Here is a 16432-nt window from a genome sequence, read left to right on the forward strand (position 1 = left end):
TTAGGCCTTCATCTTTACCATGCCCCTCAGGTGTGTGGGCTCCCCAGCATAACTTATTAGCGATACCTTGTGTTTAGACACATAGAGTGTGGCAAAGCTATCCAGATCATTCACCTTACGTAGTTCCTCTCTAATGCAGGGATTAAGGGTACACCTTGCATGCTGGTCCCAGAAGGATGTGGACAGGGCAGCCATGAAGGAGGGAAGGGTGGGAAAACCCCCTTTAAAATTTAAAGGAAGGAGCAGATGTACAATTAGCTAGCGGACAAAAGAACCCAGTGGAAGGGGTCCCTACAATGCTAACCCCATTCGAGAAAATAGGGGGAGGAGAGGAAGCCCACTTACCAAGGATGGTGCTAACTAATTGTGGACACACCAAAGTACTCTGGGTACTAGCAGTACAACTGACTGTATATATATCGCTGTAGATCCGCTGAAGATTCCAAAGACATTGAAAAATGAGAACACCCCAAATAGTTCTGTAGGCGCACTAACCGTACAAAAACTGTATGTGAAGTACAGGGGTACCACGTAATTACTGTATGGGTAGATGTAACACACTGTACTGTATCACTGGAGTACTAGGGTTGCCATGAGTTTACAAAATTAGCTTTTCACAGGCTGTACACCATCACTGCCAATAAGATGAAAGCTACTAGGTTTACCTTAAAATAATAACTACATAGCTTATCACAGGCTGTACAATATCACTGCACGCTGAACTGAGATAACACTTTGCTGAGGGAAGAGCACTGTAAGATAAATAAATTGAGTTTCTATAAACGTATTAACAGTACAAAACTGAATCGGTGTAGAGTACTAGATTTACCCTGAGATAACAAATTTAGCTTTCCATAGGCTGTACAATATTACTGCACAAAGAACTAAGATACACCTTTTTCACCAAAACACCCAATACAAGGCATAAAACCAACGAGAAAGGAAAGGGAAATAACTCAGGATGCAGGAGCAATTCAGTAAAGATAACACCCGTTAAATGACTTAAAGTTGAATGCCTATATGTCCAATGGGTAATCTTGTATGAAAGGTTAATACCATTGTAGTAATAAGATACAACTTGAAATGGTGTGTGAATCACCGTGAATGATGCCGTGACTCACTGGCGAGGGCAAAGTTCAATGGTGGATTACTATATGTTGAACAGGCACTAGCAAACATAGAGAAGGTGTGTGTATGCCTCAGAGACACACACAGACAAAATTAGAATAGCAAAAGTCCCGACTGAAAAAAATATATATGTGGGCAATAGGTGTTGCTTCCCCAATGGGATGTACCAGTGAGAGAGGAGATTCGGACGTTGGGACACAATTACAGCAGTCTTACTTGTATCCTAGAAGACAATGGCTTATAGAGGTGGACAGCTCTGCTCCGCAGCCAATCGATAAATCCCAGGAACGCTTCTCTGCAGGCTGAAGACTTGGAGGGACGTCCTGTGAGGGGAGCGCTCACTGAAGAGAATGTCGGCACCACGGTGGCGCGGGAAACCCAACAGACGGCTTGATTTAGGCAACTGTCCCCTGGAAGAGGCGATCACAGTATGACGGAGCTGCAGACAGGGACCGGAAGGTAGGACCGGTTCTGAAGCGGCTGGAGCGCCGGGAAACTGACGAGTAGTGCACTGAGGAGACTTGACAAGCACCGCTCTGACGACTGGAACCTTGTTGATTGATGACCTGCCCCCTGGAGGAATTGACGATCACTGCTGGAGCACTGGGAACTTGATAAGAGGCACGCTGATGAGAACCGATAACAAGAAACTCTGACGTTTGACGACAGCACCCTGTGAGGAAATGACGAGCGGCGTACCGCACCAAGGATTGGAATGAGCCGTGCTGAAGGAACAGATAACGTTGTCCAAAGAATCACTCTGAGGCAATATTGACAACGTCAACATCAGATCACCGTATTTATTATTATCTCTTTGTGGTAAATCACGCAGCCACAGATGTACACACACTTCCTTTGGCTCTTGAGTAACGGAAAGTAGATTCCCACGTTCTCACCATAGCCCTCACCATCCGCCTGAATTGGCTCGTTTATCACCGAAATACTAATCACCATGGACAATTTGCGGCGTTGGAAGCACGTGAGGACCAGCCGGAGGTTGCGATGGACAAGGCACTTAGGCACAGCAGTGGGCAGCACACAGGAGCCGACGTCTTGAGCAGGGTATGCCTCAGGTACGGGAACGGCACCCGATACCGCACTCATGGATTTCTCACTGATCGCTCCACCATGCGATACGGAGTCATCAAACCACCACACAAGTTGAAGCTATACCAGCGCCGGACACAGACTCACTCTTCACACCACAGGGCCGCTGCTCACTATCCACGCCAACTAAGTTCAGTCAGGCCAAGCTGCACTGCGGGCACAGATGCGGGGCTGTTCACTCTCCACTTCGGACTCTGAATTTTAAGCAGCGTGTCATGCGACTTACGGACAAAAGTAGGGCGCTACCAATGCTGTTCCAGACAGGAGGACGACAATGGGCATCAATATGCCAACTCACTCCCTGAGGCAAAGTCGAGTAGTAATCCACGCTTTCACCATCGCCTGAATTAGCAAGTTTTTCACGGTAGAACTTTTCACCAATGACTATACATCTGTCACTTCTTTCACGCCAGAATGAATTCTTCTTCGCAGAATCTCCATGTATTCGCAGAAAATAGAGAGAGCACTGAAAGGGGAGGTGACAGCTTGTCCCCCTACGCCAGGTTCTTCACCTCGTCGCCAGTGTTGTAAAGAAAACTCCAAACGCAGTAGAAGGTAAGATCTTGTCTTTATTCTGTCACCCACTCTCCTGGACTGCCTGAGAGATGCCAGCATTCCAAGGCGAGCTCTCACGGAACATACCAACAGGGAAGGGACAAACTGGGGGGACGGAGTGCACCAAGTGATTATATAACAAGAAGAAAGATTACAACAATAGGCTTATACACAATCTGTCAGCACCTAAGGGCTTATCATTGAATGATGCGATTGATGAGTCCATTTGTAGTGTGACCAGGCAGTCGAAATGTTGAGAGTTTTGGGCCCTGGGGCACTGATGGCGAAATCAGATATTGAGTCAGCGTTTAGACTACTTCCAGTGCATCCAACAGACCAACACTTGCTAAGTTTTTCATTTGAAGACAAATACTACATGGATAGGTGTGTGCCCATGGGTTGCTCTATCTCATGTGCTTACTTTGAAACATTCAGCTCTTTCCTGGAATTGGTCCTGAGAAAATCTACGGGCCACCAGTATGTCATGCATTACCTAGATGATTTTCTTTTCCTGGATCAGGCGGGCACACAGGAGTGCGCGTGGGCATTGCAGGAATTTTGCGTGCTCATGCGTACTTTTGGGGTCCCGCTCGCGCAGGGAAAAACAGTAGGGCCACTGACATGTCTGGAATTCTTAGGAATTGAATTGGATTCCATGGAAGGCTGTTTTAGGTTACCGAAAGAAAAGATTGAGAGATTCAGGGCGACCCTTGAACTATGTTTTCTAAAAAAGAAAGTCACTTTACAGCAGTTGCAGCAGACAGTTGGCCAGTTAAATTTCGCCTTGAGGGACATACCTATGGCACGCCCATTTTCCCGCTCCATTGCGCAAGCCATGAAGGGCCTGCGGGACAAGCATCATCGCACACGACTGTCAGTCAAGGTTCGCCAGGACATGCGGATATGGATGGCATTCCTGGAGGATTTCAATGGCGAAGTATTGTGGGGTGCCCCCACGCTGACCTCAGCAGAGTTAGGATTATGGACTGACGCTGCCGGCAGTGTAGGGTTTGGCGCCATACTTGGCAAGAGGTGGGTCGCCCAAAGATGGCCCAACTGGTGGGAAGAGAGCGGTTTGACCAATCTGGGTTGCGTTAAAGGTATGGCCCGAGCAATTGGCTAATGGGTCGGTCATTTTCTGGTCAGATAATATGACCGTGGTGGAATGCATCAATCAGCAGGCAGCGCGGTGTAAGTTCATACTGTGCCTAGTAAAGGAGATTGTGCTGAGTTGCATGAAATTGAATGTACACTTCAGGGCCAAACATGTTCCAGGGGTCTTGAATAACGCAGCTGACGCCCTTTCTCGCTTTAAGATGCAGGTATTCAGGGAACACCTACCGGCTACAGAGGCCTCCCCAGCTCACTTCCCATCGACACTTTGGCAGATTGGTGCCCCCAACTACATGACCTTGTGGCAGCCAGCCTAGCTCCCAGGACCAGGACAGCTTATGAAGGGGCGTTCAGGTCTTACTGTGAATTTCTGGGACATGATTGGGAGGACAGATGGGATCAAGAGGCTAGTTTTAATGGGTACATGGACACATTACACAAAGAGGTGCGCTCAGCGGCGACAGCCAGCAGACATAAGGCAGCAGTTTCCTTTTTCGCACAAGTAAGGGGAGCCAGGGATCCTACGGACAGCTTCATAATACAAAAGGCTTTGAAGGGATGGCGGCGCTTAGAGGCGCACACCGCCGATAGCAGAAGACCGATTGGTCTAGACCCGTTGGCAGCAGTATTCCTCGCCCTGCCCAACACATGCAGTTCTTCGGGTGAGGTGATATTATTCAAGGCTGCCTTCTCCCTGGCCTTTTACGGGGCTTTCCGGGTAGGCGAACTAGTTGCTAGTAACAAACTTGACACAATAGGAGGCCTTCAGCTGAGAGATACCAGTATATGGGGTGACACAATGCGGGTCACCATCCAGAAATCCAAGACTGATCAGGAGGCTAGGGGGAGAGTTTAGTACTGCATCGGGCACCGAATAACCCGTACTGCCCGGTGTCACATGTAGAGGCGTTAATCAAGCAACGAGCAGGTTAGGCGAAGGGAGCCTTTCTAATGCATGCAGATGTTACCCCTCTGACCAAGTTTCAGTTCCAAAGAGTCTTAACTATGTGTATCGCCAAGGCAGGTTTAAACCCCAAGGAGTTTGGGACACATTCTTTCCGGATAGGGGCAGCCACCGAGGCCACTGCGAGGGGTTTGAATGTCAATAGTGTGAAGAGGATTGGGAGATGGTCTTCCAATGCCTATAAGCGTTACGTGCGGCTGCACATGTTGTAAGGGTCAGTCGCATCCCCTGACGCCTGCTTTGTTTATGTTTATCTTCTAGTTTCTCGGGCCTGTGACGCAGGGCGGATACTTCTTCAAGGTCATCTAAGCCAACCATCAACATCTCGGCAACAGCAGGAAGACAAAAGGAGGACACATGTAGTATGGGTAGTCGGTCATTCCTATGTGAAAAGTGCTAAACCAATTTTTCTTGCAGGAGAGGGTAGACGGAGGACGGAGTGCGGGGGTCTCAAGGTTTCCTTCCATGGCAGAGGGGGGCTCCGCCTCAATCAGCTTAGGGGCTACATGTCAGATTTACTCACAAGACACACCTCACCGCCCTCAGTGGTCATCCTGCACCTGGGGGGGAATGATTTAGTCGACTTGGGCAGAAGGGTCCTGTTGGAGGAAATCATCTCAGCAGCAGGTTGGCTGGCGAAACTGTTACCGGATTGCACTATAGTGTGGTCACAGCTGATACCGAGGCTTCAATGGAGGGGGGTGAGTCAGTCAGGGCGTTGAATCACTCGCTAAAGAGGATCAACAATAAAATAGACAATCTTTTTCGAAACCCTCATCTACAGAGTATACCTCATGGGTGCATTTGGGGGGAACAGTTCTACTTGCGGGATGGGGTCCACTTGACAGAGTCAGGGAATGTCCTATTAATAGGGAACATACTGGCATGGGTAGAAGGTTTTGCTAGGAGGGTATGACCTTTCAGTGTAGGCAGTTGGGGGGGGCCAGCTAGTCGGTCAACTATGCTGGCCTGTAAGGTCATAATCGGTGAGCAGCAATTTAAGGTCCTTAGGGGGCGGCACCATTAACGAATGGGGCTGCCCAGGGGGAGGGGCCAATGGTCTCTCCTAGAACTTCAGGGGCAGGATATCCGCTTGCTTGGAAGGGTGCGGGAGAGGGAGTCACGCTTTCCTTGGGCTGGTAGCCACCCCGCACATACACTATGATGTCAGCAAATGGCGCAAGTGTAAGGGCCCTCCTTTATGGTTAAATGGAGTTCACGGAGCGTACGAGGGCAACCAGGAGAGGGACGAACTCTCCCGGGTAACCGGCCCCTTGTCGCGCATGCGCACTCAGACCTGAGGGCATAGCTGGGTAAAGGATCGGACACCGGTTAACGACCTTGCCATAGGACCAGAAATTATTAGAATGCAAAATTGATAAGTAGGATGTTAGATTCGGTTAGGAAATACGCTGTATTAGACATTTGTTAAGGTCAGCCCATCATACCTGTCTAACTTGCTGTAAATCTAATGTCTGAATTTTGCATTTAATAATTATGTAAATAATGTTATTTTAATTTTTGATTTTTTTAAATTTTAATAAATACGGCCGGGGGGTCGCGAGACCCCCTGCCTTCCAAAGAATTCTGTTGCTTGTCTGTTAAGTGTGTACTATAGTTTGCATGATAAGGCGGGGGTGGCCGGCAGTCCCAGACCATGAGGAAAGGGGGGCCTCTCGGCCCCCACGCACACATGGCTGGGGTCGGCCCCCCTTCACCACTCTGATTGGTCCCTGGGTCCCGCCGTTGACCCGGAACCAGTTTTACTCTTCCGGGTCAAGGGGGCGGGACCTGTAGCATAGGGGGGGTTTAAGAACCTGGGGAGCGCGAGAAGCGTCCTCTTTGTGTCCCGCGCTTCCCAGGCTCGCTCCTCGCCCCGCCGTGGGTCTTGTAATTTTCCCCACCCTCCATCCATGTTAACAGAATTCAAGTTGAGGACATTGGTAGGTATCCTCTGAAACGCTCTTCAAACGCTGTAGGTTTATAATGTGTTTTCTTCCTTAGGCCTTTTTCCCGTTTACAGGCGATGTTAATTAATCTGCTTAATTGGTGGTGTTGTTAATGATGCATTAATCATTTTTCTTTAGGCCTTTTTTCCCTTCTTAGAATTGTCGTATTTATTATGTGGGTCAGGCGGTAAGGTCATAATCGGTGAGTAGCAATTTAAGGTCCTTAGGGGGCGGCACCATTAACGAATGGGGCTGCCCAGGGGGAGGGGCCAATGGTCTCTCCTAGAACTTCAGGGGCAGGATATCCGCTTGCTTGGAAGGGTGCGGGGGAGGGAGTCACGCTTTCCTCTGACTGGTAGCCACCCCGCACATACACTATGACGTCAGCAAATGGCGCGAGTGTAAGGGCCCTCCTTTTTGGGTAAATGGAGTTCACGGAGCATACGAGGACAACCAGGAGAGGGACGAACTCTCCCGGGAACCGGGCCCTTGTCGCGCATGTGCACTCAGACGTGAGGGCGTAGCTGGGTAAAGGATCTGACACCGGTTAACGACCTTGTCGTAGGACCAGAAATTATTAGAATGCAAAATTGATAAGTAGGATGTTAGATTCGGTTAGGAAACACGCTGTATTAGACATTTGTTAAGGTTAGCCCATCATACCTGTCTAACTCGCTGTAAATCTAATGTCTGAATTTTGCATTTAATAATTATGTAAATAATGTTATTTTAATTTTTGATTTGTTTTGTATTTTAATAAATACAGCCAGGGGGTCGCGAGACCACCTGCCTTCCAAAGAATTCTGTTGCTTGTCTGTTAAGTGTGTACTATAGTTTGCATGATAAGGCGGGGGTGGCCGGCAGTCCTAGACCATGTGACTCCGAGGCGTAATCCAGCCAACGCAACACTGCTGCCGCACGTCTGCTTGTCCATGGACCGCCAGACTCGTAATCAGACCCTTAATCTCTTTGTGCCTAGAAATGTGACGTGTGAATTGTAATTGTATAAACGAGCCCACTTGCTGTAATTGATGTTGTAGATTGTTTCCTATTCCCAACGGAAGGCACAGCGGGCTGAATGCTTTCTAGCTTGGTTTGTGCAGTATAAATACTAATATATACATTTCGATTTTGGATGTTTCAACTCAATTCTAGAGCAGTGATTCCTCTGTGCTATATATCATCCATATGTGCACAATGTCCTGTATCCGAAGTTGTAGATATTGAATGAGTTTGGAGTTCTGAAAAGTATTAATGTTGATATGCATTTGACAACCAAGTGCACATTATTTACACTCATGATACATTCAGGGGCTTATTTACAAGGCCTTTGCGCCGCCAGTGCATCACTTTGAAAAAGGGACATAATAAGCCCCTCCGTTTTTAGGATACCATTTTAAATGCATTGCAGATGTATAACTGGGTGGCTAAAAAACATTGTTTGAAACATCTAAACATGCAGCTCATCTCAAGACAATTAAGACAATTTCAGTTCAGAAAATGTACTTCTAAATTTACTACAGCCCTATCGGAGTTAAAATAGGAAATGTACTCCTGCCTTGCTTTGGAGTTTGTTGAGAACCATACATGGCCAGTCGCCTCCCAATTCCTGCATTCAATAACCCGACTGGGACTGGTCTAGTGAGACTCGTAGCATTCACTGCCTGTCACCTGCTCCTGCATGCCAGTGCACAACATTTTTGCCACTTTCTCTGTGCTCCAGACAGGTAGGAGAAAAAAAGACATGTATCAGCGTTTCTGATTTCCGATCCTGTAGCAATACACATACATGTCAGAAAACCCGATTCAGGCCTCGATAGAAGTCAACGGGAGAAGAACAATCTCCTGATTATTTTTCTAAAATCTCCCACTTTCCTCTTCTAAAATGTTGGCATGTATGCTGCTGGTTGGAAGACAGCAGGAGCAGTGCAGCTACCATGCTTGCAGGCACTGACAGCCCAACATGGCCGACAGCTAATGTCTGCCATGGGTCCTCACTGACCCGCAGTGGGCAGGGGAACACCGCGTCCTTTGAGCCTCAGGAGACCAAAGGTAGGTGGCAAACCAGTGCATGTCCTCTCACCGATTCCCTCGAGTCTCTCCAGATCTGGGCGATGTTGTGAAAGACAATGCAAGCGACAACTTCTAAGTGCTGAGTGAGAATTAGTGCTTTATTCCCTGATTCTCGCCGAGTTTCAGTGGAAGCCATTAATACAAATCGTATATTTGCTTTCTCTGTACTGGAGTAAATATTCGAAAAAGGTATTGTCCAACAGCCCTGCTGCTAACTGGAGAGCACTCTGGAATTATCCTATAGTAGCTAGTACATTTAATGGACATATGCATGCTTTCAATGGTTCCTTCAGGTGAAATATCTCGAAGCTGTGGCAGTGTACGGTCATATGGCATTATATGAAAATACTGTGCTGAAACTGAGTAGAAAATGACCTGCTTGCTACAAAATACATGGATTTCTTCAGCAAACAATAATTTAAAACATGGCAAAAACAAAATAGTACGTCAGTTAAATCTGTCAAGGACCCTTTTTTCAATCAATGAGTAGACCTGGAAGCTTGCAAACATAGCCCCAGATTAACTAAGGCCTGCGTCAGTGCAAAGTGCCGCAACTCATGCAAAGTGCCACATGGGATTGGCTTTCCAGTACAAAGGTCATTTTGCAATGGAAAGGTGCCCCTTTCTCAGCACACAAAGCATTTTGAGCTGCTTTGCATTGCCAGGCGCCAATGGGACATTACTAGGGGGTTAGCTGGGTGGATCAGCACAAACATCCATACATCTTGACGCCAGGCCCGGTCTCCTAAGAGAGGCAGATCAGGCTTCGCATCCAAAAACATAGCGCTTCTTTGAACCATGCGCTGACAAGGAGAAATGTTTTCATGTCTTCAAAAAAACATCAATTGCTGTGTCTGTTGATGTGCACAGCACACACCGGGGGCACATTTACTATTATTTCACGCAACACGCAAAATGCAGTGCAAATGAAAAGGGGGAGTATTAAGGAGAAATAAACATATTTCCCCTTGTTACGCCTCTGTCAGATTTTGGTTTAAACCAAGATTTACAAACCTTTGTAAATCAGGGTTTGTGGCAAGTCATATAAGTGGATGCGTAGGAACCCCCATGCTCCATCCATGTAACACTACCTGACACAAAGTAACGCAAGGCAGCGCTATGCGTTACATTCTTTGTATTTACTAAGCTATGCAATGTGGCTTTGCATGCCTTACTAAATGGCAAAAATGATTTTGCGTCATGGCTATGCCACAAAAGTGATGCACCCCTGATGCACAATCATAGTAAATCTGGCCCCCAGTGTGTAGGATACGTCTATGCTTGTCTAGGCATAACAGTTTGTATTGGAAGGGTATGAGTCCAGGGCAGATGCTATGCTAGACGGTGCACACTGACCCCTGCAAGGCTGTGCATCACGCAAGGCAGCCCTTTAAAGTGCTGGTGCACGAAATGACAGCAGCAGGAGACCAATTCAAACATGTATGGCTCTGTGCTGTGTTTTTCCTCTTGTGCAATCCATCACAGCAAATGTCGATGTTGCACTGCGTTTCATGAAACATTGTTAAATCTGGGCCATGGTGTCATGTTGCACAACAGACATAGCTAAAGAAACCTTAAGACATGATTGTAAAGGCCTCTTCAAGTGTATCCACTGTAGATGTGATGGTGTAAAATCTATCTCCCTTCCAATCTCATAGCACTTCCACCATGTGATCTTACAACTTGCCAGTTGCACTTCTACTGTATTTTATAGGGATTGCATTCTTGGTGCCTGGTGCCCTCCCCTCACCAAGGGACCGAACAATGTGCAGTCTGTCCCTGAAACCACATCTACATCAATGAGTGCTCAATCAGCCTCAGAGAAGAGATTCGGAAAGAACATTGAGAGGACGATGTCATTGTCCAAATCAAAGTGCTAAAAAGCACCATCTACTGAAAAACCACTTGACAAAGATAAGTGCATGTTTTCTGGACTGCAGAGCTAATAGCTCGCCAATCCTTTGAGTTGATGAGACCAACACCCGATCGGTGGGTGACCCACTGACCTTCTGATCTAAGTATGTGATATCATTGGATGCCTCGTGCTAAAGGCTTGTGAGCAAATATATCCAACACATCATTAAATCACAAATAAAATAAGGTTTCTTAGCAGGAGAAAAGAAATGAAGCAGGATTAAAAACAAAAAAGAAGGCAGTAGGCCTTCTCCATCCATTCACCAAGATCTGGATCAACATCCCGTATACATCAGGACCGCCCAAACGCTGCTCCAATTTAGGATAGAGTTGGAGAGTCAACTCTTTAAAGAGCACTACTTCACAATGTATGGTATTCGATAACCCAGCTTCCCCTCCTATCTCTCATTGAAGTTATGCTTTCCTTTGACCTTATGCAGCACTCTTCTGCCTTTTAGCTAAGTTTGCTCTAGGTACACATAAACAAAGGTGTTACGTCAAATTGCATTATATCTCAATCAACCTTACTTGGCCATGGTAGAATTTAAATGGTGATTGTCATCTAGATGCCAGGCTACTGACTGACTTCCTCAACAGTCCTCGTGTGCATGCTGGAGATGATACCCAACTGTGAGCTGCTGGGTGCAGCAGAGGAGGTCAGGAGGAGATCTCTTTGATGTGAGCATGTGATACCTATCATCCCTCTCCATGTAATGGATGCATGATGCACCTTCGAAAGAGGGTACACAGAGGGACACTCATAAATACATGTGCGTGTGTGCACACATATTCACACACCCTCACATGCAGACACACACACACACACACACACACACACAGGCATGGAGTTCATTGCTCAGAATAAAATTTAAAAAGCAGAAAAGTTTTTAACTTTGGCACCGTGCCACATATTTTAATAAGTGGCAGGAAGCCTGATATTTCCTTATTTTTTTTAAAATGTATTTTCCTATCAAATTGCAGAAGAAGTGAAACTGCAGTTTTTGGATCTTATACTGCCAGATTCTTTTTATAGCATTGATGACACTGTTGACCACAACTATCATGAAGCCAAAATGCTCACAAATTTACCACAGTAATGACTAAACCCAAACCCAACTGTCTAATATTCCAAGAACATGTTTTCTTTTTTATAAAATATACTTTAACAAACTTACAGAATACATTCAAGGCAATGGCTGGTGAGCTTTTGCTTCCTTCCTTGCTCCACACCTTGCAGAAGTAAGACCCTGTGTCCAGGCTTGATACCTGCTGGAACACGAGAGACGGTTCAGAGCTGTCGGAGCGCCATTCGTTGTTCTTGTACCAAGTGTAGTTGTCACCGTCCTTGGAGTCACGGCTCAACATGCAGGTGAGCGTGACCACCTCCCCTTCCAAGACCTCTGCAGATGGGCTGATGGTTATTCTCACAGCTGGTTAATGCAAAAAGGAATCAATGGAGGAAAACCAGAATGTCTCATTTAACTGTTGACATCTCAACATTCCCTTCAAAGCATTTCTACAGGACTTATTTGTAAAACTACCAAAATGTAAGGAACTGTAAAATTTGAATAAAAGATTACCTCATTGAAAATGAATCCCCATTTCACTGCTGAAATAAAGAAGAAAGAGAGAAACAAGAAATGCAAGCACCGCATCTACTACAATGCTATGGGGCTTTAATGAAGATGTATACTTGTGATAAGTTCTGTGCTGCTTTAACTGAGTACTACAAAAATCTGAAATATTATCTTTAACACAAACAGTACATGGTATCTGCTCCTCATAGTCAAATAATATCTTCTTTCGGAACATTGAAAAAAAAATCCTAATCAAAATCCTAATCCTTTCAACTGTTGCTTACAATTTACTGTCTATTGCATGATTATGTTCTAGTGAGTTAAAAGAAGCTGCTAACCTTTGTGGTGATCCTTAGATCAGGAGTTCAGGTCTAGTCAGCAAACCGCTTGTTAGTAACATTAATTATTTACAGTTCTTAAAAACAACATAAATGATGATTAAACTGTTATATAAAAATATTAATTAAGTTATGTTTAACCACTATTTGGATATTAAAAGTTCAGCGCATTTGTGAAACATGTAGATGTCAAATTTACAAATTCCGGAGGTTTACACATACGGCCCAACATATTGCGATACATCATTTGCTTTTAAAAAGGCGTTCTGATTTTTAATGTAATAATTGGGCCACATTAATCTTTCCTACCTTCATTGTCAAAGATATACAGATTGCACCTGCTTTTAAAGTCTGTATGTTATGGTTAATTCGAGATATTCTGCCCAAATTCTGCTGTTTTCAGATCTTCCAGTAAATCGTTTAATTTTATTTTATCAAATGGATGCAAATCAAAGATCTCAATATCTTTAGGGTTATAACTAGCTAAATACCCAGCAATAATATATCTTAAACCATTGCATTTTGTTCACAATTTCCAACATTTTGTTTTGTTTGTTTGGTTTTTGTTTGTTCTTACTAACAGTAACAGGATGTTATTTGTTTCACAAACAAACTGTTTTAGGGGTCTTGTCTGGAATCTATACAACTTTTCACAATGTTTCCTAATTAGTTCATGAATTACTTCTTTAACTAACTTAGTATTAGTTTAGTATTATAATCCGTATGCGTAATTCTTTAATATCTGCATTGAAATGTTAAACCATCAAAGGAAATAATCAAATTTATCTTGCACGTAACCACAAAGGTGTGACAAAGGTATGGAATATCTCCCTGTGGACTTTTCCTATGGGAATGACTACGGGAAGTAGGAAGTATGCTGCATTCAATACTATGATATGTATAGATTTCTAATCAAATTTCTTGGGATTTTGTAATTCCCCAAATATTAGAAAATGTAGGCAATACATTTACTGTTCATAGAAATAGTCTATCATTCATAGAATTAGCCATGTTTCTGCAAACAGAGGTGATATTTATCAAGAGAAACAGAATCTTGGAAACTTTGATCACACATATAATTCCAACCACTACAACCTTCTTGTGGCTAGCACATTAAAGTGACACTTGGTTTCAAATAAACAGCACCACCATTTGTAAAAGGTGCAAATAACACTAATTGTCACTTACTTTCTGCAGTGAAATCCATAGATGAGTTTGCAATACCATAAGTATTGTTGGCAGAACATATGTATTGTCCTTCATCCTCCAATTCAACTCCTTGGATTTCCAGTTTCAAAGAATTATGAGATGAAGAAATGCTGATCCTCTTATTATGAAGAATGTGAAGGCTGGTCGAAGCCACCAGAACACCTTTTCTGTATAGAGATATTTCAGAAATGGGATCACTGTCTACGGAACACTCAATGACGCAAAGTTGTCCACCTTGCATCTGCAGGAAGGAAGATATCAAGGGCTTCCTTGGTGCATCTGTTGATGAAAATAGTATGTTCCAATACGTTCTAACACCACTTGTATGAAGTCAAAAACTTAAAAATGCAATACTGCATCACATTTGCAAAAAACATATATAAGGATTCCTGTAAGAGTTCTAAGAATGCATAAGTCAGACATCACATTATTTGCATCTCTGAAAATACCTGTATGGGGTGTTGCTTTACTTTCTTTGCCCTAAGGCTTATACTTGTTGAATGGAATCTTTGGACGTTTTTGACTTTTTATGTAATTTTTATTTCTTCCCTTTCTATTTCTGTGATTTGTCACTTTGAGATGGACATCATTTCTGGATTTTAATTTAATGTTTACCCATTTTCACTTAGCCACAGATAACAAAACTTTGCTTAGACATTCACTTTTCTTAGGGGCATCAAATGTAAACTTAGCAAAATATAAGAATTACCACTTTACACTAGAAACACACACCAACTGTTTACTTAGGAAGAAAGCTATTACTCATGTATAATGATTAAACTATGTGTACCTTCTGGTTGATAATCAGCTCTCAGATTTGTTATGAATAAGAGATTAGAAGTGAGGTTGTTTTACATTTTCCACTATGCACTGCAGTACTATGATATTCTTAATGTTAACAGTTCAGAGATGGCTCAGTGTTTGTATTTCTTTGTATGAATGAATGTATATTTATGGTATAGCACAAATAAATCTAAAAGGCAGAGGACAGCCATGAATGGTCAAAGACAAGCATACCGTCAACAAGCGATAGGATAAGTAGCTAATTTGTGGACCGTTAATGTATTGTGAAGTAGTGTTCCTTAAAGATGTGCATCTTCAACTCTTTCCTAAATTGGAGTAGCGTTGGGCAGGTCCTGATAGATACAGAGATGTTGTTCCAAATCCTGGGTGCATGGATGGAAAAGGCCTCTTCCTTTGTTTTCTCTGAATTATACTTCTTAGTCTGCAGATCCAATAGTGTCGTGGCTGTGGGTGTGCCTACTACCACGAGAGATGGTGAGCTGGTCTGCAGGCTAAGCAGGGGTGCTAATCATGATAGCTTCGTGCATTATGCTGCTGGTTGCAAAGATGCTGCTGCTTGGCAAGGGAAGCCAATGGACTTCCATCAGGATGGTGTTGATGTTATATTTTTCCAGGCCGTGGATGAGGCATGCTATGGTGTGTAAGATGCCCATAAGGGGTGCCAGTGTGGAGTCTGGGAGGCCATGGAGCATGGCATTACGGCCATCCAAATGCAAGAGTACATGGACTTCAACAATAGTTCTGAAGTTGCTTTCTGGAAGCAATGGTTCACTTTCTTTGGAAAACATAGCTGATACCAGGCCATCTTTGTTTTTTTGGCAATGTGTTCCTGGAGCGTGAGTCTTTCGTCCAAGGGTGAATGCAAGTTGGCATTTAGTAAGAAGAGTTGGGGTTCTGTGCCATGATGGTTCATGTCATTGAGCTAGATTATTAACTGGTTCTTGATATTGTTCTTGGCAAAAACTAAGAATTCTCTCTTGTTTGGGTTGAGCCCAGTACTTAAATATATATAAGTGGTTTGCTTTTCACCCATGAGGATATCCAGGCGCTGGGGTTTTACTGATGGGTGGGCTTAGTTGAACAGCCATGTCTTCAGCGCCTTCTTAATGTTCTGTAGAGAGGGGAGGTCCAGAGGTGGTGGGGGAGGCTATCCTAGGATTTGGCAGCCAGGTAGAAGAAGCAGCGTCCACCGCTATTGCTTCGGTGGATGCGGGGTGTGGGAGAGGGAGAGTGCATGTGCCTGGAGGGTTGGTGGAAATTCAGACAGTGTTTGATGTAGCCTTATAGCTTTGGGTGGCAGGTATTAGTCATTTTAATGTACATTGCTTCAATAAACAACTGTTGTGCTCATCACAAAATTAGACAACCAGGGCCGCCAATGTCAGTCTGTCATAAGTTCCTATGTTGATGATTAAGTGCCAGTCCTGAGCACCGAAACTCGCAGACTCAGATTAAGCACTGCTTGAGCCTCAGGTAGCGGCTTGACATCCACGTCCGGATGATGTGCAGGCACTGTTTGAAGCCCTGGATTTCTGAGGCAGAGGAGACTTTCAAAGGGAGCTGTGTATCATCAGAATATTGATGAATCTTTACGCTGTTGTCTATGAGTAGAACACCAACCGGCTTCAGGTAGAGGCTGAAGATGATAGAGAACATTATGGAACTCGGGGTAGACCACAAATGATGGTGATCCTTTGCAAT

At 44.4% G+C, this 16432-nt stretch overlaps 1 protein-coding gene across 1 annotated transcript in view; it reads right to left on the reverse strand.

Annotated features, from left to right (window-relative positions):
* SIGLEC1 (sialic acid binding Ig like lectin 1) overlaps positions 1-16432 on the reverse strand; it is a 315685-nt gene that overhangs the window by 136384 nt on the left and 162869 nt on the right. Inside the window, 2 exon segments of the mRNA XM_086960128.1 lie at positions 11979-12233; positions 13907-14206. Coding sequence (XP_086816254.1) covers positions 11979-12233; positions 13907-14206 — 555 coding nt within the window.

The sequence above is a fragment of the Lissotriton vulgaris genome, chromosome 3_1 (assembly GCF_964263255.1).
Source record: "Lissotriton vulgaris chromosome 3_1, aLisVul1.2, whole genome shotgun sequence".
NCBI lineage: Eukaryota > Metazoa > Chordata > Amphibia > Caudata > Salamandridae > Lissotriton > Lissotriton vulgaris.